Source organism: Aegilops tauschii, chromosome 2 (genome assembly GCF_002575655.3).
Source record: "Aegilops tauschii subsp. strangulata cultivar AL8/78 chromosome 2, Aet v6.0, whole genome shotgun sequence".
Classification (NCBI taxonomy): domain Eukaryota; kingdom Viridiplantae; phylum Streptophyta; class Magnoliopsida; order Poales; family Poaceae; genus Aegilops; species Aegilops tauschii.
The window spans coordinates 278,294,773-278,318,909 of record NC_053036.3 but is presented as its reverse complement, the minus strand read 5'-3'; the positions used below and the strand labels follow the sequence as shown (position 1 = coordinate 278,318,909).

The following is a 24,137-nucleotide window of genomic DNA, read 5'->3' as shown; positions in this document are numbered from 1 at the left end:
GCTCCGGACGAATTTAAAGGTGAATCCAATTGGGTTGGAAAGAGCACGAAATCTAGTTTCCAACAAAAAAAGAATCACCCAATTCGGAGTCCGTATGAAAAAGTTGTTGGCGTTTTGAGTCAGGTATGTCTGTGCAGTCCGAATCTGAATCCAGAACGTGAGAGACTTGGACTCTATCTTCTCTTGGCCCAAAAGTGACGTGAGAGGACTTTTTGAACAGAACCTAAACTTCTCCTTTTGCCTTATCTTCATATGTGGATTGTACAAATGTCCCATACACCTGCAATTAGACAAAACACAAAAGTGTGTGAAGTATTTTTGTTCTGGATAACATAAATAGATTATTGAATAGTTTGCACTAGAAATCACCTGACAAATATGCATGTATGCAATATTTTTGGTCGTATCCAAGGTAGTCATGTCCTCATCACATGTCCATGGTCTATGAGATGCTTTACTTGCCTTTGTATTTCTTTGGTTTCTTCGGGGTTGACGCGGTATGGGGCCTTGTTTGGAAGTGGTGCTCCGGGGATGTGGTCGATTCGGTGCTCAATGCCTCGTAGTGGAGGTAGACCCGGAGGTAGCTCATTGGGGAAAACATCTTTGAATTCCTGCAATAAAGAAGATAACACTAAAGGTAGATCATGAGAGGTGTTAGTTTTTGGTGCCTCGTCCTTGCACAATAGGACATAGTGTAGGACACTTGATGGGTTCTCACACACTTCTCTCATCTCACGTTTGGTGGCAAATAGGACGAAGTTCTTCTTGTCGCTCATCGTGGAGGCACTCAATTTGGGCTTGTGGCACTCACTCTCTTTTTGGTGGTTCGCTCTCTCACTATTCTCTCCATGATGGGTGTTTTGCTTATCGGCGAGCACTTGGCTTGGAGACATAGGACGTAGCACAAACTCCTTCCCTTTCATCTTGAAGCTATAGTGATTTGTACGCCCATTGTGAATGACACCTCGGTCAAATTGCCATGGCCATCCAAGAAGGAGGTGGCAAACGGTCATCAGAAGGACATCACACTCCAAAGTGTCTTCATAGGCGCCAATCTTGAAAGAGACTTGTACTCGATGCTTGACTTGTATGGTGCCGGTATCGCTTAGCCATTGAACCTTGTAGGGGTGTGGGTGCTTCATCTTGGCCAATTGGAGTTTGGAGCATAGTTCTTCACTTGCTAAGTTATGGCAACTCCCTCCATCGATGATGACCTTGACGGACCTTCCATTGATTCCGGCCTTGGTGTGGAAGATATGGCATCTTTGATCTTCGTCTTGTTGATGTTGAAGAGTCAAGACCTTGGAGACAAGGAGAGCGGGACTTGAATCTTCGTCACAAAAGACTTGATCATCCTCATCTTCATTGTTCACTTGACGGTGCATGGCCACTTGCTCAGGGGCTTCCATTTCTCCTTCACTCATTGAGTCATAGGTTCCGTCGTCGTTGAGGATCATGGTACGCTTGTTTGTGCACTCGAAGGACTTGTGGCCTCGGCCTCCGCATGTGAAGCATTTCAAGGAACTTGTCTTGACGGTCTCATCGGTTGGGAAAGATGACGAAGTTCTTGGCTTGAAGTTGCTCGTATTAGGAAGACGGCTTGAGGTTGTCGAAGCTTTCGTGTAACTTGACTTGTCACCGTTGCTTGTAGAAGGCTTGGTTGAGGTAGAAGGTGTTGCAGTCGTCGAAGCTTGATTTTTGGAGAAACCATATGACTTGGATGAGAATTTGGCATATTTGAGATCATCTTGCACTTGACGTTCCGCTTTGGTGGCTTGATGCACGAGCTCGATGAGGTTCGAGTATGGTTGGAAGTTGGCGATCTTCTTGATAGGATGATTGAGTCCATTCAAGAAACGTGCCATAGTTTGCTCATCATCTTCCGTGACATCGGCTCGTATCATGGCTATCTCCATTTCCTTGTAGTACTCTTCAACGCTCTTGGTTCCTTGCTTGAGTTGTTGTAGTTTCTTGAAGAGGTCGCGGTTGTAGTGGTTTGGCACGAAGCGTGCTCTCATGACATTCTTCATTTGCGCCCAAGTGGTGATGGGTGGTTCACCTCTTGCTTCTCGGCATTCAATGACTTGTTCCCACCAAATGAGGACGTAGTCTTGAAACTCAAGGGATGCCATTGCGATCTTCTTCTCTTCTTCGTAGTTGTGCAAGCGGAAGATTTTGTCAACCTTCAATGCCCATGAGATGTACTCTTCGGGGTCATTGCTTCCGTTGAACTTGGGCATGGTGAACTTTAGCTTGCCGTAGTGGAGTTCTTCATCAAAGTAGCGGTTTTGATGTCACTCTTGCCGTGGAGGAGGGTCTTGAAGCACTTGATTCTCTTGGTGTCATTCTTGCCGTGGAGGAGGACGAGGAATATGCTCGACGTTCCGCCTTTCTTGTTGTTCTTCGCGATGCGCGATTTCTTCTTGTACCTCGCGACGGAGAGCTTCATCTTGCTCACGTGCTTGCCGTCCGCGTTGGGCAACGGCACGAGTGGAATCTCGAAGTGCGTCTTGAGCCGCTTGAGCTTGGGCCTCGCGTCGTTGTTGTTGTTGGCGAAGTGCTTCGGCGTCTTGCTCCTCTTGGTGTTGGCGTGCTCGTTCCTCTTGTTCGTGTTGGCGCTGACGTTGCCGTTCTTGTGCTTGCTCGAATGTTTCTTGATTTTGACGGTGTCGATGTTCTTGCGCGCGAGCTTGCTCTTGAGAGTCGTTGTTGTGTAGAGGATTGCGGTTTGCTCGACGATCTTGGAGCGCGGCACGACGAAGAGTGTTCGATGTCGGTGTACTTGAACCGGAGATGGTGTCGTCCGAGTGTCGACTTGAGCGGCTCCGTCTTGAAGAGGACGAAGTTGTAGAAGAGCGGTTGACCATCATGGTCCGGATATTGTCTTTGAGGGAACTCATGGATGTGTCGAAGTAGTCTCTTGTACGTTGCTCGGATTGTCGTAGGTCGGTGGCGAGATTGTCTATGCGGTTGCCCAAAGCAAGTTGTTCTTGATGCAAAGCTCGATGTGCGCCAAATAGTTGCGTCTTGGTGACGAAATTTGTCATGTCGCCATCTTGCTCTATGAAGAGTGGATTGGTAGAAGAACTCGGCCTATCCATCATGAGAAAGTGGTGGTGAGTAGGAAAAATGAGAGAACAAAACCAAAGTTACCTTTTCCGAAGATTGTGGATGGAACAAGTATGATCTCACGTGATGCTATAATAGGGGAATTGGTACTGGGAATTGTTCCTCACACCTACAAGTAAAAGGCTTATGGAGGATCTCGGTTAGGATGGTGGCAAAAATTTCAAACAAATGTTAGTCAAGATATCGATAAGGTTGAGAAGATTCACAAAAATGCAAGTAAAGCAAATAGACAAACCCAAGGATATCACTCGGAACACACACACGGAAGATAGATGGGATCCACACAACCAAGGGGTGAGCTCAAAATGTGCAACCACGGAAAATGCTCTTGTTGTGCGAATGCTAGAGAGACGCTAGCTCGATTGCTCAAATGGGCTAGATACGCATGTGCACCAACCTATAAGCGAAACGTGCCGTCTTCAATCCAACCTATGCTACGTATGAGGTGTCGAAGATGATATGCAAAATGGCTCGATGCTATTGTTTACGAGCTCTTTGTTTCTTCTCTTGTGCTTAAAAGCTTTGCTTGTATCTTTTTTTGATGCTTGATGCTTGAGCCAAGTGTGATATGAGACAAGTATGTAAGATATGCACGGGAGAGACTTATGGCACTAAGATGGTAACAAGATCACTATGGTGCACAATAGCGTGGCCCAACAATTCTCAACTTGCTAGTCTCGATGGGTAAGCGACGCGAAATGGCTCGAGTTATCAATGCAAAAGCAAAGGTGAGAGTCGTCGAGGTTACCGTCCGATCTTACGGTAAGAATGAAGTTGTTGAAGCCGGTGTGGTGTCCGAGTTGACGATCGAGTGGCGGCGATGATGATGCCCAAATGCGCCTAAGTAGCCGAAACACCTTAGGACAAGAGAAACTGCGGTCCGAAACTCAAACAACCACGAGAAATAGTGCGGGAGAACACGAGTGTTAGTTGGGAAACAAAATGGTGCAAACAAAAGATGGCCGAAAGTCACTGGATGGTCCGTGCGCACGGAGTAAGTGAGGCCCGTGTGCGCGGGGTCCTGTGTGCACGGGGTCTCGAGGGCCCGTGTGCACGGGGTGTTCTGGGAGCGGATGAAAAGCTCCGGATCCGTGGGAATCTTCAAAGCTAAGGCCAATTTCGAGGATTTGATGGTGGGGAAGCTGGAAGATGGGTAGATCCACTTGCCAAACACCAAATTCGTGGACCAAAACAACCAAATCTCACAAGATCCAACAAATTGCAAGAAATTCTTTTTGGGGCTATTTTTGTGGGGATTTTCGAATTTGGACGAAAAAACAACAAAATCAAGCTAGCAAATGGGGGGATGGCACTCCAAGATGTGAATCAACCTTGCTCATGATACCAAGATGATGTAGGGTGAAACCCTAGAGGGGATCTTTTCACACTTGGAGGGGGAAAAGGGCAAAATCACTCAAGAACACAAAGAGGAAATCACTCAAACAATTCCCAATTACACATCCAATAGAATAGCAACATAAGATCCAGAAGTCTCAAACACAATCAAAGGAAAGATACAATGGCAAAGTTCTTCCCACTCCTAGGAGATGAGGTCTTGAAGATAGTCTTCTCCTTGAGGAGATCTTGAAATCCACAAGGATTCTTCCCAAAGGGGTCTTGATCCACAAGTGGGAAGGTAGAAGGAGCAAAGCTCACAAATATCTCATCTAATACTTTAACCCTAAACATAACCCCAGGTACGGTTTATATAGGCTTGGGGTCGAAGGAGATGGAGAAGGGCTCGAACAGGAGATCTCAGCCGGCCATCCTGGTAGGCCCGTGCGCACGGGGGTCCCGTGGGCACAGTACAGGCCCGTGCGCACGGGGTGCCCCAGCGCCAACTCTCTGGATAGTCCGTGGGCACGGGGTCTCGGGGGCCCGTGCACACGGGGTCGCCTGGGACTTCTAGTGTTGCTGCTGTTGCACTCCGTCTTGGTCCGCGTGGCCTTGGGGTGGTCCTTCTTCTCCTTGGGGATGCTCCTGAGCCTCTTGGTGGTGTTCCTCTTCGTACCTAATGAGACATAGCATATTTTGGTGAGGTAGCAACAATGTTCCGTCCGTATCCGAATGCAAGTCAAGTAGGAAGGAGTTCACCTCGGTTGCCAATGCACGTGCTCTAGCTTTTGTCATCGGTCCACATGGGGCTTGATGTATCGGTGTAGAGTCCATGGGGATGATGGAAGGATGCTCCGCATCAACGTGGCTCATGATACCAAGTTGATGTAGGGCGGAACTGATGTAGGGTGGAACCCTAGACGGCCGATCTTTCACGAAAGGAGCGGATCCCTATGAAGAATGTGATGAACACGAGGGGAAACACGAGGGGAAACACGAGGGAAACACGAGAAAAATCACTCAACCAACAAGAATAGATCACACATGCGCTAGGTCGATGAACACAAAGGTAAGATACAAGATCCAAAGTCAACAACGGACGATACAAATGGTAACCGGTTCTTCTCCGTAAGGAGGTCTTGATGGGGGCCACCCAAGAGGGGGGTCTTGAATCCAAGGTGATCTTCTCCGTAGAGGGGCCGCGGTCTCTCTCGTGGAGTAGATCTGTAATGAATGAGCAATGCTCTATCTCACATATGAGCTAAACCAATGCTAACCCTAACTAGGAGGAGGGGGAGGTCTATTTATAGTCTTAGTGCAAATGGGGGGGGCGATGTGAAGGGGTACATGGGCCTCAGCCCGCAACTGGACACAGCCAGGGTCCGGTCGTCCGTGAGATGCCGGTCGTCCGGAGGCCCGCGGGGATCCGGACGTCCGTAGATGTCCGGTCGTCGGTCGTCCGGTCTTCCTCGGATTTCCGTAGATTAGGTTCTGCCGCCAAGGCGCCGGTCGTCCGGGGCCTGGGAGGTGTCGGACGTCCGGGCTGGGCCGGTCGTCCGGAGCCTGTAGCTTCCGTGACAGCTCTTCTTCTTGTCCTTCGCACTTGGTGTCCTCGCCGTCTTGTCCATGGTCTTCCTCTTTGTTCCTGGTCATGCATAGCACATATATTTGAGGTAGTAGCCATGTCTCACATATGGAAGGTGATGGTTCGAAGAGGAGTGAGTTCACCTTGTGTCCAATGGTGTATAGTCGAGGTCTCATCTTATGTATCCGGGCCTTGGAGAGTAGTCGGAGTGTAGATGGGGATGAACGTGGGATGCTCCGCATCATCTCCTCCCCCTTGGAAAAGATCCGACCTCGGATCATGATCCTCATCACCATGGAAACTGTGGTCGTGGACGAACTTGTAGGTGGACGGAGTTGAAAACATGGCGCAATCCAAGTACTCCAAGGTGTCTCCAGTATGTGGTACATGCAAAATGAGCAAACACAAAGTACACTTGGAAATACGATTGTTAGCGCACACAAAGTGTCCATCATAGAAGAATGAGTCCGTGAGGCAAGATTGTTCATGACAAAGCGCATGAAGCTTATCAAGATGATATAGAAGGATATGCAAAGCATTCATGGGAGCAAAAGCATTCATTGGGCACACAAAGGTGTTGCGAATGTGATCAATGCAACCACGGTGCAAAATGATGTCATAGTGAGACGGTTTATCAATAGCATGAATATGGTAATGGATGCTCAATATGAATAAGTTATCATGCAATTGATGGTAGGCAATATGATCATGATGTATGAATATGCCATCGAGAAAGATCACAACAAATTTGCTAAGGAAGTGCTCAAGCTCATATATCATGGATGAAAATGAGCATAAGGTGACAAGTGGTAAATAGCCCATAGCCGTGTGAGAGACAAGTAAAAGAGATGCGCGTAGTCCTTGCGCAAAAGGAATGGTGGGAATGATAGTCCACGGGATCCCAAGTCATCGTTGCTCTCAAGAGATCGTTTCGTCAACTCTTGGGATTGCGAGGTTGACGAGTATACATGAGTACCTACACAAAACAAAGACAAAGGGAAAATTGTGTGTGCGTGGTAGATGTACACATCATCCATTATGATGCGCACGTGCTTGTGTTGGTTAGCACAAAATAGCCAATGCTCAAATAAATGAGATGCGTGATATAGAAACATGTCATCCATCATGATAAGTTTGTTGTTATGTATAGCATAATAGAGACTCAAATTGTGTAATGCATCACGAGAAATATGTAGAGCATTGTTATTCATGGCATGCATATGGTGCACGCAATTATGGGAATCATGCAAAGTATGGAATGTTTCAAAATCTCCTAATATGTATGAGGAAACTATGGGGGTCTCCTCATGAGCAGTAGTAGAAACATCACATGGAGAATATTGACAACATCCAAAACAAAGCATATTTGCTTCTATGTGGTCGTGGCATGGCATAGTAGATGAATTGCGCAAATCATGTAAAGGAAGCTTAGCAATATCATCACATGAAAAACAAAAGCCAATGACCATCATCTCGTCATCTATGCCATAAGTGCAAATGGGATTTATTTTAATGGGGCATGCATAGTTACTATGTTGAGATTGAAATGATGCAATATGGGAGATCTCACTCATAGCATATGACAAGTTCAAAGGATTGTCAAACATAATGTGACCAATAGATTTTCACAAGATATCCTATGGAGCATAGCATCACAACTAGGCAATTCAACATGCTCATCATCATATTCATCATAAATTGGTAAGTCATGACATGAAGAAGTCGCACTAGCATGACGCATGGGAATAGGTGTGTCAACATCATGCAAGCAATCATTGGTGAGATAGTCCACTAGTGGGACAAGAGTAGCACCATCACCTATGTTACCTTTGGAGCATCGCTCATGTATTGTAGGTGAGGTTGCAACTTGATGGTACCATGTGGGGGGTGCATCTTCTTCCACCATGGCCATCGGTTCTCCCATTGGAGGTATGGACTCGTCGAGGATAGGCATGTCGTCATGTAGGAGACCTAGCCCCAAAGAAGAGAACACACTAGGAGTAGAGGTTAAGTCATTAGAAATCATAGTGGCCTCACATGCCGTGTCTACTACCTCACTCACTAAGTGTTGTGGCTCACTCACTCCCTCTTGGATGCTCTCACTCATATGGTTGGTGGAGTCACTCAAATGGCTCTCAACCTCACATAGGATGTGTGGCATGCTCTCATGTGTGGGGCTAGTGGTGGTCACACTCATCCTCTCATAGGAAATGCTCTCAATGTCACGTATGGTGGAGCCACTCATATCACTCATGTGGTAGTGGCTCTCCTCACATGGCACTTGGGTCATCTCATGATATGTGGGTGTCGGAGAGATGTAGGTGCAAATGTCTCCATGCTCAATCATGTCGTAGTCGTAGCCGTGGATGAAGGCCAAAGATGGCACAACATCATTCTCCTCTAAGACCAAAGATAAGGTCTCATGTGCGCTCGCGTAGCTTGACTCGAAGTATGAATCCAATATGGGCGCCGTCTTCGTGTCGTTGAAGAGGTTCGCGCTCATCGTCGTGGTCGAAGGGGATGGCCCTTGCTCGACCTTCTTGTCACCGTCTTGTTGTTGGAGGCCCATATGATGTGGCACCTCATAGCTCGTCTCCATGACCGAAGGGAATTTCCCATGCTCGGCCATCTTCTTTGAGGGGCTTCCGAAGATGGAAGTGTCGCCCTCGCTTGTAGGTGGTCGCCTTGTTGTTGAAGATGTCGATGTAGGCGAACTCACGGGAAGTAGGCGAAGATGCCGTACGTCCAAAGGCGAAGATGCCTTGAGAACACTTGGCGAAGATGCCGAAGTGGTTGGTGTAGCCATAGCTCCGTCTTGGTGGTGCTCGTCTCGCGGTCTTCTCTTTTGCTCATGAAGCTTGTCCTTGGCGTGAAGTAGAGGTTGTTGCGACTTGTGCATTTGCGCTTGTGGAGCATCTTCATGATGATGGTGTCGTTGTCACACTTGAGCTCGTAGTAGATGTCGTTCGACGTCGTCATGCACATGATGCTTGTAGGTGACTTGCCCTTCATGACGATGTGGATCATGAACGTGATGGTGGTCGCCATGTAGATGTGGGCGTGGACGACTTGCGCTTGCATCGCTTGGGTGCTCCGAAGATGATCGACTTGCTCGCCGTCGCCTTGAGTATGATGAAGGGGAAGAAGACTTGTAGTCGGCCACCATGTCTCGTAGTTGATCCTTTAGCTCGCCCAACTTGGTGTCGATGTAGTCCCTTTTCCTTGCTTCGGAGTGGTGTATGTCGATGGCGAGGTTGTCGAGGCGCTCTCTCAAGGTAGATTGTGCACCTTGCATTTGTCGTTGTAGTCCGAAGATGGACGCTTTGGTGATGTAGTTGTTCACGCCGTCATTGTTGTCGTAGACCGGAGATGAAATGCCTTGCCTATCCATCACAAGACTCGAGCAAATATGAGTGGGAGAAAGAGAAGAACTATACCAAGTGTACCTTGACCGATGTTGAAAATGGATCAATGATCACTCAATGTGTAACAAGGAAATAGCATAATTGGTACCAATTCTTGTCGGTTTCTCACACCTACACAAGTAAGCCTTATGGTGGAGCTCGGTGAGGATAGTGGCACAAAAATTTGATGCAAAATGTTAGCAAGAGCCAATAATGTTGAAAGAGATTCACAAATTCGCAAGCAAAACAAGTAGACCAATAGCAATGAATGGCACACGGAAACACACACACGGATAGATAAAATGGGGTCGTGCAACCAAGGAATGGGCACAAAATGTGGAGTCCACGGAAAACGCTCGTGTTGCACAACTCAAGAGAGACGCTAGCACGATTGCTCAATAGGCGGATACGACTGATGAGGACATCAATACAATTATTACACCCACAGGCCCTGCTGCTATACATACTGGACCAATTACTAGAGCTCGCGCACGCCAATTAAATTACCAGGTACTTTCGTTTCTTGCTAATGATTCTAATGTTCATGAGAATATGATGCTGCCTAAATTGGATACATTTGTTTTGCTTACAAATGAAGGGCCTAGCTTTGAGAAGGATGAACATTGGAGCAAGAACAAGCATGGAGATGATGGCATGCGCATGGGGAACAAGAACGGAGTTACAAGTGATGATTTCAGGACGTTGAAGCCACCATAATGCGTGCATGAAGCCTTGGACGAAATATACAAGATGCTACTTCATAACTTTCGTCCAGAGGCTATTCTAGGTGCTGCGTCACCTTATTATTGGGCCAGGCCCATGTAATTTCGAAATACATAAGTATAGGCTGTTTTTAGAGTCCGTATGTGTGGGGAAACAAGAGATAGGGTTGGTTTCGGACCCCTTCCTCAAGGGCCACGAAATTCCCCCCCTCTTCCTCCATATATACAGCCCTTAGGGCGTCGTTTAGACTTTGGGGGTTTTGTTTAGATTAAAAGTTCGCCATAGCTGCAACTTCGCGTACTTCGTTTGTGTTCAGCGACCAGACAAAGGCGTCACAGAACCCCACCTTGATCAATAAAGCTTTCATCTTATATTCGCAATATCCAGATTGCAATCTCAGTTTCTTGCCTGTTCTTCGTTTGCTCGCAGGAAACAGACCCTCGGGGTCAGGTTGATCGTGCTCCGGCGTGGTCGATAACCTCTCGGAGTTGGTTTAGCGATTGCTAAGGCGCGACGTCCTCGCACGTTCGTAGTCGGATCGTCAAAGTCGACTTCCATCAAAGCGATATTCATCATCTCATCGAAAGACGGGACACCTTTGCCTCTATCAACGACACTTGTGCACAACCTATGATATGCAAAATGGATAAACTTTCTATCCCAAGTATGCTATGTATGTATGGTTCCCGGTGTTTGATCCAAAATGATCGGATATGAAAAATTTATATGCAATGTGGTATGATGCTATGGCACTTGCTTACAAGCTCTTTGCTCACTCTTTTTGCTTAAAAGCTTATTTTTTGTATGTGGCCACAATGCGAAATGCACAAACCAAGATAGCAGTTGTGTATATGCGGGAACAATCTTTGTGACACAAGAGATGATATGATACCAAGATGATATGGTAAGTATGCAATGGAAGGTGTATCGATGATCACTAATGTGCACAAGTAACGTTGCCGGCAATACTCAAATGGCTAGTCTCGATAGGCAAGTAACGCAAAATGGGCTAGGGGTTATCAATGCAATTGCAAGGGAATATACAATGATGTCGTCGAGGTTACCGTCCTTGGCGATGATGAGTGGCGGTGTTCTTGATGTAGATACCAAGATGATGGAGACTCGTCCCTAAGTAGCCGAAACACCTTAGGAAACGGAAAAACCGCAAACTCAAAATCTCAAGGACAAAAGTCAAATGGTGGTAGCGGAATGCGGTGGTGGTTGCGGAAGCTCAAAGGGATTGCGGAAATGCAATGGTGGTTTTGGAGTACGCAATGCGGAAATGGGGTGTAAGGTGGTTGACTATACACGGTGTCGGAGTTGGAAGCACGGTCCCTAAGTAGCCTAAACACCTTAGGAGACACAACTCACAACACAAACAAAATGGGGTTAAGTTGGTATGGCGGAAGTGTATGGTGGGCAAGTGATGCGGAGCATCCTACGATCATCCCCATGGACCTACCATCGTCTCAAGAGCCAAGAGGACACATGACACGAGCACGAGCTAGAGCTCTCGAGAACGAGGTGACTTCCTGATGAGGACATCAATACCATTGTTACACCCACAGCCCCTGCTGCTATACATACTGGACCAATTACTAGAGCTCGCGCACGCCAATTAAATTACCAGGTACTTTCGTTTCTTGGTAATGATTCTAATGTTCATGAGAATATGATGCTGCCTAAATTGGATACATTTGTTTTGCTTACAAATGAAGGGCCTAGCTTTGAGAAGGATGAACATTGGAGCAAGAACAAGCATGGAGATGACGGCATGCGCATGGGGAACAAGAACGGAGTTACAAGTGATGATTTCAGGACGTTGAAGCCACCATAATGCGTGCATGAAGCCTTGGACGAAATATACAAGATGCTACTTCATAACTTTCGTCCAGAGGCTATTCTAGGTGCTGCATCACCTTATTATTGGGCCAGGCCCATGTAATTTCGAAATACTTGAGTATAGGCTGTTTTTAGAGTCCGTATGTGTGGGGAAACAAGAGATATGGTTGGTTTCGGACCCCTTCCCCAAGGGCCACGAAATCCCCCCCTCTTCCTCCATATATACAGCCCTTAGGGCGTCGTTTAGACTTTGGGTTTTGTTTAGATTAAAAGTTCGCCATAGCTACAACTTCGCGTACTTCATTTGTGTTCAACAACCAGACAAAGGCGTCACAGAACCCCACCTTGATCAATAAAGCTTTCATCTTATATTCGCAATATCCAGATTGCAATCTCAGTTTCTTGCTTGTTCATTGTTTGCTCGCAGGAAACAGACCCTCGTGGTCAGGTTGATCGTGCTCCGGCGTGGTCAATAACCTCTCGGAGTTGGTTTAGCGATTGCTAAGGCGCGACGTCATCGCACGTTCGTAGTCGGATCGTCAAAGTCGACTTCCACCAAAGCGATATCCATCATCTCATCGAAAGACGGGACACCTTTGCCTCTATCAAGTGGTATCAGATTTCCAGGTTGCTCGGTGAGATTTTACAGTTTTTCGTAGTTTAGATCGAGTTTGTTCTTCATACCTATAGTCCACGAAAAAGCCAAAAAAAAATTAGGGTTAGTTCATCATATCCGAACCAATCTGAGCCTTTGCATAATCTTTTCTGTGTTTGCTTTGTTGAATTTGCGGTTGCATCGTCGTGTCAAGTTGCTGGTCTTAGCGTCTAGTCCTTTAGAGTTTCGAGTTCTGTTCACAGGTTGTCACGTCGCCGCTGCCATATATCACCACCGATTCATCATCATCGCTGCTGCCATATACCACCACCGCACCAACTTCATCGCCGCTGCCATATACCACCACCACATATTCACCGCCAATCCGAGTCCATATACGCCACCACATATCCGCCGCCATCACGCCAATCCGAGTACACCTGCAACATATATCCGCCACCAGTCCGAGTTCCACCAGATTCATCTCCGCCACCAGTCCGAGTTCCACCAGATTCATCTCCGCCACCAGTCCTAGTCCAAGTCCAGTATTTTGTTACTCTGTTTTGGATTTCCAGATCACGCCATACTCCGAGTCGTGACAGAGAAGGACTCCCAAACTTTTGTGTTACCCGCAGTAGAAAAATAGTTCCAGTTTCAAAAAAAAACTAAGTCTGGAATATTCTGCCTAGGCAATTTTTAGACCATTTATAGACTTTTTCAGAAAAAATTGTTGCGGAGCAAAAAAAAGAGCAAAAAAAAATTCCAGAGTGTGCTTTTCCCTTGTTTACGTGCAGCGCCGTGATTTTGTTAGTGTTCTAGGCTCGCGTCTCTAGCACGGTCTAGCCTAGGACCAGCACAGTACCGTCGTTGAGCGTTTATTCAACTTTGCATATCTGAATTGATTATTGCTGACCCTTTTTGCTAACATATTATAAGCCTTCCCAGCTCCACATACATCTACGTCGTGCGTTTGACTCTCCCTGGTAATCGCTCTATCCAAGCTTTGAGAGTTTTGACTACAACAGTTGCCGATCACCACCTGCTGCTGGGTAAGAACTGGTAAGAATTTGAGATTCGCTTGAAGGATTTGTGACACACCACCATCACCACCACTTCCTAGTAGTCTGTAGGATCATATTCTTTTGTGTTTCTATTGCTGCTAACCATGGCAGGATCACAAGCCGATGAGACTGATTGGGAGAACATGACGAACAAGGGGTTGCATGATAAATTTCAGCAAATGATGAGTGGCCAGGTGGGAGATGTGCTAAACAGATTTGAAGAGGCTATGGAGAAGATAGATGCCGTGGAGAAGTCGTTTGAGGCAAAGCTGGATAATAGGTTTAATGAATTGCTCAAGCATCTTCCCCAACCACGACCGGCTGGATATGTCGCACCTCTACAACAACAACAACCACATCTCCAACGCCGCCTTCCAAATCAAGTGGGACGAGCACAACGCGTTCCAATTGAGACTGGTCAAAATTCGGGTGCCGCTGCACCTACTGTTGATGCTTCTTTGGCTCCTGCTACTGCGGCGGCTGAGGAGGATGACGATTATGCAGGCGATTATGAGGATGAGGTTGATCAAAATCAGAACTACGTGCAGCCACCAGCACCACCTCCAGCAGGTCGACCTCAGGTATATATTCGCAACTGTAGGCCTGCACCACCACCTCAGGTACGAGATCATGACCATGTTCCTAAACTGAAATTGAATATTCCACCGTTTGAGGGTAGATACATTCCTGATGTATATCTTACTTGGGAGTTAGAAACTGAACAACGTTTTACATGTTTACAATATCCCGAGGAGAGACGGGTTGCTGCTGCTGTTTGTGCTTTCACTAGTTTTGCATGTGTATGGTGGTCTGAACATTGTAGATTATATCCTATTCCAGCTACTTGGGTTGCTTTGAAAACTGCTATGCGTACTCATTGGGTTCCACCATATTATCAACGTGAATTGCTTCAAAAACTGCAGCGTTTACCACAAGGGAAAAATTCTGTAGAAGAATATTATCAGGAATTACAAACTGGCATGATTAGATGTGGTATTGTTGAGGAGAATGAAGCTATGCTTGCACGTTTTATGGGTGGTTTAAATAGAGAGATTCAGACCATTCTAGAGTATAAGGAGTATACTAATATCACTCGTTTATTCCATCTTGCTTGTAAAGCTGAACATGAAGTGCAGGATCGACAAGCATTGGCGCGAACTAACTTTTCTGCAGGTCGACCTTCATCATGGACACCGCGTGCATCTTCTACTTCCACTGCACCAGCACCTCCATCAGGTTCCACCTCCAGCCGTGATACAAGAAAGCAGGCACAACCACCACTATCTGCCAAGAGCGCACCTGCCGGGCCTGCACAAAGCTCTTCTTCTTCCATGGCATCAACAGGGCACACAAGTGATATTATTTGTCGTCGTTGTAAGGGAAGAGGACATTATGCGCGAGAATGCAAATCTCAGCGTGTAATGATTGCTACTGAGGATGGTGGGTATGAGTCCGCTAGTGACTATGATGAGGAGACTTTGGCTCTTATTACACGTGAAGAACATGGTGGAGATGATTCTGAAAATGAGGCGCAATACATGGCTCCTGAGGACGCTGACAGGTATGATTGTTTAGTTGCTCAACGTGTTTTGAGTGTGCAGGTCACACAAGCAGAGCAAAATCAGAGGCATAATTTGTTCCATACAAAGGGAGTTGTGAAGGAACGTTCTGTTCGCGTCATCATAGATGGAGGGAGCTGTAACAACTTGGCTAGCATGGAGATGGTGGAGAAACTATCTCTCACCACAAGACCACATCCACATCCTTACTACATCCAATGGTTCAACAACAGCGGCAAGGTTAAGGTAACACGTACTGTTCGTGTGCATTTTAGTATCTCTACATATGCTGATTATGTTGATTGTGATGTGGTACCCATGCAAGCATGTTCCTTATTACTTGGTAGACCATGACAATTTGATAACAATTCTGTACACCATGGTAGAACAATCAGTATACTCTTGTTCATAAGGATAAAAATATTACTTTGCTTCCTATGACTCCTGATTCCATTTTGAAAGATGACATTAATAGAGCTAATAAAGCAAAACAGGAGAAAAATAAGAGTGAAAATCAGATTGTGGCAAAAGAATTTGAGCAACAAATGAAACCTAATAATAAACCATCTAGTGTTGTTTCTGAAATTAAATTGAAAAGTGCATGTTTACTTGCCACAAAATCTGATATTGATGAGCTAGATTTCAACAAATCTGTTTGCTATGCTTTTGTGTGCAAAGAGGCATTATTTTCATTCGAGGACGTGCCTTCCTCTTTGCCCCCTGCCGTCACTAACATTTTGCAGGAGTTCGCTGACGTCTTTCCACAAGACGTGCCACCGGGATTACCACCTATTCGAGGGATTGAGCATCAAATTGACTTAATTCCCGGTGCATCGCTACCCAACCGTGCACCATACCGTACCAATCCAGAGGAGACGAAGGAGATTATGCGTCAAGTACAGGAGCTGCTCGACAAAGGTTATATACACGAATCTCTTAGTCCTTGTGCTGTTCCTATTATACTTGTGCCTAAAAAGGATGGTACATCGCGTATGTGTGTTGATTGTAGAGGCATTAATAACATTACTATTCGTTATCGTCATCCTATTCCTAGGCTAGATGATATGCTTGATGAATTGAGTGGCTCTACAATATTTTCCAAAGTTGATTTGCGTAGTGGATACCATCAAATTCGTATGAAACTGGGAGATGAATGGAAAACAACATTTAAAATTAAGTTTGGTTTATATGAGTGGTTAGTCATGCCTTTTGGGTTAACTAATGCACCTAGTACTTTCATGAGACTAATGAACGAAGTTTTACGTGCTTTTATTGGACGATTTGTGGTAGTCTATTTTGATGATATACTGACTTATAGCAAATCTTTGGAAGAACATCTGGAACATTTACGTGCTGTTTTTATTGCTCTACGTGATGCACGTTTGTTTGGCAACCTTGGGAAGTGCACCTTTTGCACCGACCGAGTATCTTTTCTTGGCTATGTTGTTACTCCACAGGGAATTGAAGTTGATAAAGCCAAGATTGAAGCTATTGAGAGTTGGCCGCAGCCCAAAACAGTCACACAAATGAGGAGTTTCCTTGGCCTCGCTGGTTTCTATAGGCGTTTTGTGAGAGATTTCAGCACCATTGCTGCACCTCTCAACGAGCTTACAAAGAAGGATGTGCCTTTTGTTTGGGGTACCGCACAGGAAGAAGCCTTCACGGTATTGAAAGATAAGTTGACACATGCTCCTTTACTCCAACTTCCTGATTTTAATAAGACTTTTGAGCTTGAATGTGATGCTAGTGGAATTGGATTAGGAGGTGTGTTATTACAAGATGGTAAACCTGTTGCATACTTCTCTGAAAAATTGAGTGGGCCTAGTCTGAATTATTCTAGTTATGATAAAGAACTATATGCTCTTGTTCGGACTTTAGAAACATGGCAACATTATTTATGGCCCAAAGAATTTGTTATACATTCTGATCATGAATCTTCGAAACATATTAAAAGTCAAGCTAAACTGAATCGTAGACATGCTAAATGGGTTGAATTCATTGAAACTTTCCCTTATGTCATTTAACACAAGAAGGGTAAAGAATATGTTATTGCTGATGCATTGTCTCGTCGCTATACTATGCTGTCACAACTTGACTTCAAAATATTTGGTTTGGAGACCATCAAAGATCAATATGTGCATGATGCTGATTTTAATGATGTTTTGCAGAATTGTAAAGAAGGAAGAACCTGGAACAAGTTTGTCGTTAATGATGGATTTGTGTTCCGTGCTAACTAGCTATGCATTCCAGCTAGCTCTCTTCGTCTTTAGTTGTTGGAGGAGGCGCATGGAGGAGGATTAATGGGACACTTTGGCGTGAAGAAGACGGAGGACGTACTTGCTACACATTTCTTTTGGCCAAAGATGACACGGGATGTTGAGCATTTTGTTTCTCGCTGCACTACATGTCAAAAAGCTATGTCACGACTCAATCCTCATGGTTTATATATGCCTTTGCCTGTACCTAGTGTTCCTTGGGAGGATATATCTATGGACTTTGTTTTAGGTTTACCTCGAACAAAGAAGGGGAGGGATAGCATATTTGTTGTCGTGGATAGATTCTCAAAAATGGCACACTTTATACCATGTCATAAAAGCGATGATGCTGTTAATGTTGTTGATTTGTTCTTCCGTGAAATTATTCGTTTGCATGGTGTGCCAAATACTATTGTTTCAGATCGTGATACTAAATTTCTTAGCCACTTTTGGAGATGTTTATGGGCTAAGTTGGGGACTAAACTGCTTTTTAGTACTACTTGTCACCCCCAAACTGATGGACAAACTGAAGTAGTCAATAGAACATTATCTACTATGCTTAGGGCTGTTTTGAAGAATAATAAGAAAATGTGGGAAGAATGCTTGCCTCATATTGAGTTTGCTTATAATCGTTCATTGCATTCTACTACTAAGATGTGCCCTTTTGAAATTGTGTATGGTTTCCTACCTCGTGCACCTATTGATTTGTTGCCTCTTCCATCTTCGGAGAAGGTTAATTTTGATGCTAAACAACGTGCTGAATTGATTTTAAAAATGCATGAGTTAACTAAGGAAAACATTGAGCGTATGAATGCTAAATATAAACTTGCTGGAGATAAGGGTAGAAAACATGTTGTGTTTGCACTTGGAGATCTTGTTTGGTTACATTTGCGTAAGGATAGATTTCCTGATTTGTGCAAATCAAAGCTAATGCCACGTGCTGATGGTCCTTTTAAGGTGTTAGAGAAAATAAATGATAATGCATATAAACTTGAGCTGCCTCCAGATTTTGGGATTAGTCCCACTTTTAGCATTGCATATTTGAAGCCTTATCTGGGTGAGGGAGATGAGCTTCCGTCGAGGACGACTTCATTTCAAGAAGGGGAGGATGATGAGGACATCAATACCATTGTTACACCCACAGCCCCTGCTGCTATACATACTGGACCAATTACTAGAGCTCGCGCACGCCAATTAAATTACCAGGTACTTTCGTTTCTTGGTAATGATTCTAATGTTCATGAGAATATGATGCTGCCTAAATTGGATACATTTGTTTTGCTTACAAATGAAGGGCCTAGCTTTGAGAAGGATGAACATTGGAGCAAGAACAAGCATGGAGATGATGGCATGCGCATGGGGGACAAGAACGGAGTTACAAGTGATGATTTCAGGACGTTGAAGCCACCATAATGCGTGCATGAATCCTTGGACGAAATATACAATTTGCTACTTCATAACTTTCGTCCAGAGGCTATTCTAGGTGCTGCGTCACCTTATTATTGGGCCAGGCCCATGTAATTTCGAAATACTTGAGTACAAGCTGTTTTTAGAGTCCGTATGTGTGGGGAAACAAGAGATAGGGTTGGTTTCGGACCCCTTCCCCAAGGGCCACGAAATCCCCCCCCCCCTCTTCCTCCATATATACAGCCCTTAGGGCGTCGTTTATACTTTGGGTTTTGTTTAGATTAAAAGTTCGCCATAGCTGCAACTTCGCGTACTTCGTTTGTGTTCAACGACCAGACAAAGGCGTCACAGAACCCCACCTTGATCAATAAAGCTTTCATCTTATATTCGCAATATCCAGATTGCAATCTCAGTTTCTTGCTTGTTCTTCGTTTGCTCGCAGGAAACAGACCCTCGTGGTCAGGTTGATCGTGCTCCGGCGTGGTCACTAACCTCTCGGAGTTGGTTTAGCGATTGCTAAGGCGCGACGTCATCGCACGTTCGTAGTCGGATCGTCAAAGTCGACTTCCACCAAAGTGATATCCATCATCTCATCGAAAGACGGGACACCTTTGCCTCTATCACTTCCTTCCTTAGTGATATCACATATGATCCACTCGAGACATGGCTACTACCTAAGTCCGATATGCTATGCATGATCAGGTGTCAAGAGGACCTGATGAAGATGCACATGAAGACGGACAATGATAGAGGCAAAGGTGTCCCGTCTTTCGATGAGATGAAGAATATCGCTTTGATGGAAGTCGACTTTGACGATCCGACTACGAACGTGCGAGGACGTCGCGCCTTAGCAATCGCTAAACCAACTCCGAGAGGTTATCGACCACGCCGGAGCACGATCAACCTGACCACGAGGGTCTGTTTCCTGCGAGCAAACGAAGAACAAGCAAGAAACTGAGATTGCAATCTGGATATTGCGAATATAAGATGAAAGCTTTATTGATCAAGGTGGAGTTCTGTGACGCCTTTGTCTGGTCGCTGAACACAAACGAAGTACGCGAAGTTGCAGCTATGGCGAACTTTTAATCTAAACAAAACCCAAAGTCTAAATGACGCCCTAAGGGCTGTATATATGGAGGAAGAGGGGGGAATTTCGTGGCCCTTGAGGAAGGGGTCCGAAACCAACCCTATCTCTTGTTTCCCCACACATACGGACTCTAAAAACAGCCTATACTGATGTATTTCGAAATTACATGGGCCTGGCCCAATAATAAGGTGACGCAGCACCTAGAATAGCCTCTGGACGAAAGTTATGAAGTAGCATCTTGTATATTTCGTCCAAGGCTTCATGCACGCATTATGGTGGCTTCAACGTCCTGAAATCATCACTTGTAACTCCGTTCTTGTTCCCCATGCGCATGCCATCATCTCCATGCTTGTTCTTGCTCCAATGTTCATCCTTCTCCAAGCTAGGCCCTTCATTTGTAAGCAAAACAAATGTATCCAATTTAGGCAGCATCATATTCTCATGAACATTAGAATCATTACCAAGAAACGAAAGTACCTGGTAATTTAATTGGCGTGCGCGAGCTCTAGTAATTGGTCCAGTATGTATAGCAGCAGGGCCTGTGGGTGGAACAATGGTATTGATGTCCTCATCAGACAAGCCGCCAAGTCCATGGATGAAGAGAACCAACGGAAACGGGCAAGTTCACCTTCCAGGCCCCGGACATCCGGCCCCTGAAGATACCAACAACAGCAGCAGCCCAGCCGCAGAAGTGCTACAGGGCCCGGACATCCGGCCCCATGGCCCGGACATCCGGCTCCTCCCAAAATCCCGGAAATCCGGCCCCTTCGCCGGACATCCGACCCCGCCTATCCAGAGACTACAGAAGTTTTGCACCGCCAGCCCGGACATCCGGCCCCTCCTAAAGCCCCGGACATCCGGCCCGACGCCCGGACGTCCGGCTTCGCCTGTCTGCGCACAGTAAAGGGCCGAAGCCCATGTACCTCTTCGCCCCCCTAGACTATATATTCTCCATCCCCTTCCTCTTTCTAGGGTTAGCAAAGGATTAGCTCATTTAGAGATAGAGCTTTGCTCATCCATATCGGATCTACTCCACGAGAGAGACCGCGGCCCCTCTACGGAGAAGATCACCTTGGATTCAAGACCCCCTCTTGGGGATCTTGTATCGTCCTTTGTTGGATTTGGATCTTGTATCTTACCTTTGTGTTCATCGATCTAGCGCATCTGTGATCTATTCTTGTTGGTTGAGTGATTTCTCTCGTGTTCCTCTCGTGTTTCCCTCGTGTTTCCCCTCGTGTTCATCACGTTCTTCGTAGGGATCTGCTCCTTTCGTGAAATATCGGCCACCTAGGGTTCCACCCTATATCATCTTGGTATCATGAGCCACATTGATCACGATTTCGGAGCCCCCGCTCATTGTTTTCTAGCTTGATTTTGTTGTTTCTCGTCCTAATCCGAAAATTGCCCCAATTTTTTTGTGATTTGTTGGTGTGATGAAGTTTTGTTGGATTTGATCCGCGGATTTCGTGTGTTGCAGGTAGATCTAGCTTTTCCCCAAATTCCATCCACGAAATCTTCTGAATTTTGCCCCGGATTTGACCTCTCCACGCGGTGTTCTTCGAGTTTGTCCACGGATCCCGAGCCCGGACATCCGGCCCGACAGCCCGGACATCCGGCCTGCCCCGGACATCGGGCCATCACCCGGACATCCGGCCCGCCCCGAACATCCGGCCATCACCCGGACATCCGGCCCCTGACAGCAAAATTTCCATCCCCCACTCCGTTTACCGCCTAACCCTCGCCAAATTTTGTCCCGGTGCCCACATACACTTCCGCATACCACCACCACTTCCGCATAGCACCACCATAGCCTTTCCCGCTATCAACTCCGACAATTTTGACCCGTTTTGCTTTGAGAATTTGAGTTGTGGTTTCCGTGTCCTATCGTGTTTCGGCTATCTAGGTACGGTTCGGCATCAACGTCACCATCGCTCATCTTCGCCAACGACTACTACGAACGGCTACATCACTTTGGTATCACTTTCACTTACTATCATCTTGGTATCGTGATATCATCATACTCTCTTGCATTTGCATTGATAACCCCATGGCCTTACTTTTGCGTAGCTTACCCATCGAGACTAGCCTTTGAGTATTGCGGGCAACGTGACTTGTGCACATTAGTGGTCATACTTCCCATAGCTTACATACCATCATCGTGTTACATACGTTGGTATCATCTCTTGTGTCACAAAGTTGTCTTCGCATGCTATCTTGGTTCGTGAAGCATTGCATGAGAAAAGAGCTCAAATAACAAAGAGCCAAACAAGCTTTTAAGCAAAAGGGAAAGATAAGCAAAGAGCTTATAAGCAAGAACCATAGCATCATACAACATTAAGATTGTCATACTCGATCATCTTGGATCAAAAGCATAGAAACATCATACATATAGCATACTTGGGATAGAAGTCGTTGCATTTTTGCTTAGTAGGTTGTGCACAAGCTCGTATCCGCCTATTGTGCAATCGTGCTAGCGTCTCTCTAGTGTTGTGCAACAAGAGCATCTTGGTGGTTTCCACATTTTGGCTCATCCTTGGTTGCTCAACCCCACTTATCTATTTGCGTGTGTGTTTCCGTGTACCATATCTTGCTATTGGTCTACTTGTTGCATTTACAACTCGCGAATCTTTTCCAACATTATTGAGTCTCACTTACAATTACATCAAATTTTTGTGCCACCATCCTAACCAAGCTCCACCATAAGCTTTTACTTGTGTAGGTGTGAGAACCGACAAGAATTGGTACCAATTGTGCTATTTCCTTGCTACACATTGGAGTGATCTTTGATCCATTTTCAACATCGGCCAAGGTACATTTGGTATTGGTTCTTCTCTTTCTCCCACTCACATATCTTTGTTTGGAATGATGGATAGGCCAAGTACTTCTACCAACGCACTCTTCTTGGAGCAAGACGACGACATGTCATCCTACGTCACCAAGACTCAACTATTTGGTGCACATCGGGCTTTGCATCAAGAACAACTTGCTTTGGGCGACCGCATCGACAATCTCGCCACCGACCTACGACAATCCGAGCAACGTACAAGAGACTACTTCGACACATCCATGAGTTCCCTCAAAGAAGATATCCGAACCATGATGGTCCGCTCTTCTACAACTTCGTCCTCATCAAGACGGAGCCGCTCAAGTCGACACTCCGAAGACACCCTCTCCGTTTCAAGTACACAGACATCGAACACTCTTCGTCGTGCCGTGCGTCAAGACCGTCAAGCTAACCGCAATCCTCTACACGACACCGACTCTCAAGCGCATCGACATCGTCAAAACCAAGCTACTTTCGCACAAGCACAAGAACGGCAACGCCAACGATAACAAGAACAAGAGGAGCGAGCGCAACAACATCAAGATGCACAAGACGCCGAGGCGCAACGTCAAGAACAAGAACTACGTGAAGCTCAAGCACTTGAGGCGCAACGTGCCCTTAAAGATTCAAGTCGTGCCGTACCCAATCGAGGCCGACAAGCTCGACTACATCAAGAAGCACTTCGCGACGAAGCTCAAGAAAGGATTTTCCAAGCACGGGTGCATCGACAAGCTCCTCGTCAAGATCGACAAGCTCCTCATCAAGATAGACAAGCTCCTACTCAAGCGAGACAAGAACGTCAAGTCCATCGAGAGCAAGAAGACAATGGACCCCCTCCTCGCCAAGAGCAACATGAGGTCGACAACCCTCCTCGCCAAGAGCAACATGAGGAAGACAACCCTCCTCACCAAGAGCAACATGAGATTGTTAATCCTCACCGACATGGGCGTCATCATCTCCGACCCCAACACAATGACGAGCAACGATATGGCAAGCTAAAGTTCACCATGCCCAAGTTTACCGGAAGCAATGACCCCGAAGAATACATATCATGGGCATTGAAGGTTGACAAAATCTTCCGCTTGCACAACTACGAAGAAGAGAAGAAGATCGCAATGGCATCCCTCGAATTCCAAGACTACATCCTCATTTGGTGGGAACAAGTCATTGAGCGCCAAGCGGCAAGAGGTGAACCACCCATCACCACTTGGGGACAAATGAAGGATGTCATGAGAGCACGATTCGTGCCAAACTACTACAACCGCAACCTCTTCAAGAAACTCCAACAACTCAAGCAAGGAACCAAGAGCGTTGAAGAATACTACAAGGAA

General features: G+C 45.9%; 1 protein-coding gene across 1 annotated transcript in view; it reads right to left on the bottom strand.

Moving 5' to 3' along the window:
• Positions 1–2,248: 2,248 nt before the first annotated feature.
• LOC141040937 (uncharacterized) overlaps positions 2,249–24,137 on the bottom strand; it is a 176,651-nt gene continuing 154,762 nt past the window's right edge. The window contains exon 7 of the mRNA XM_073507051.1: positions 2,249–2,695. Within this exon, the coding sequence (XP_073363152.1) occupies positions 2,249–2,695 (447 nt within the window). The remainder of the gene's footprint in view (positions 2,696–24,137) is intronic.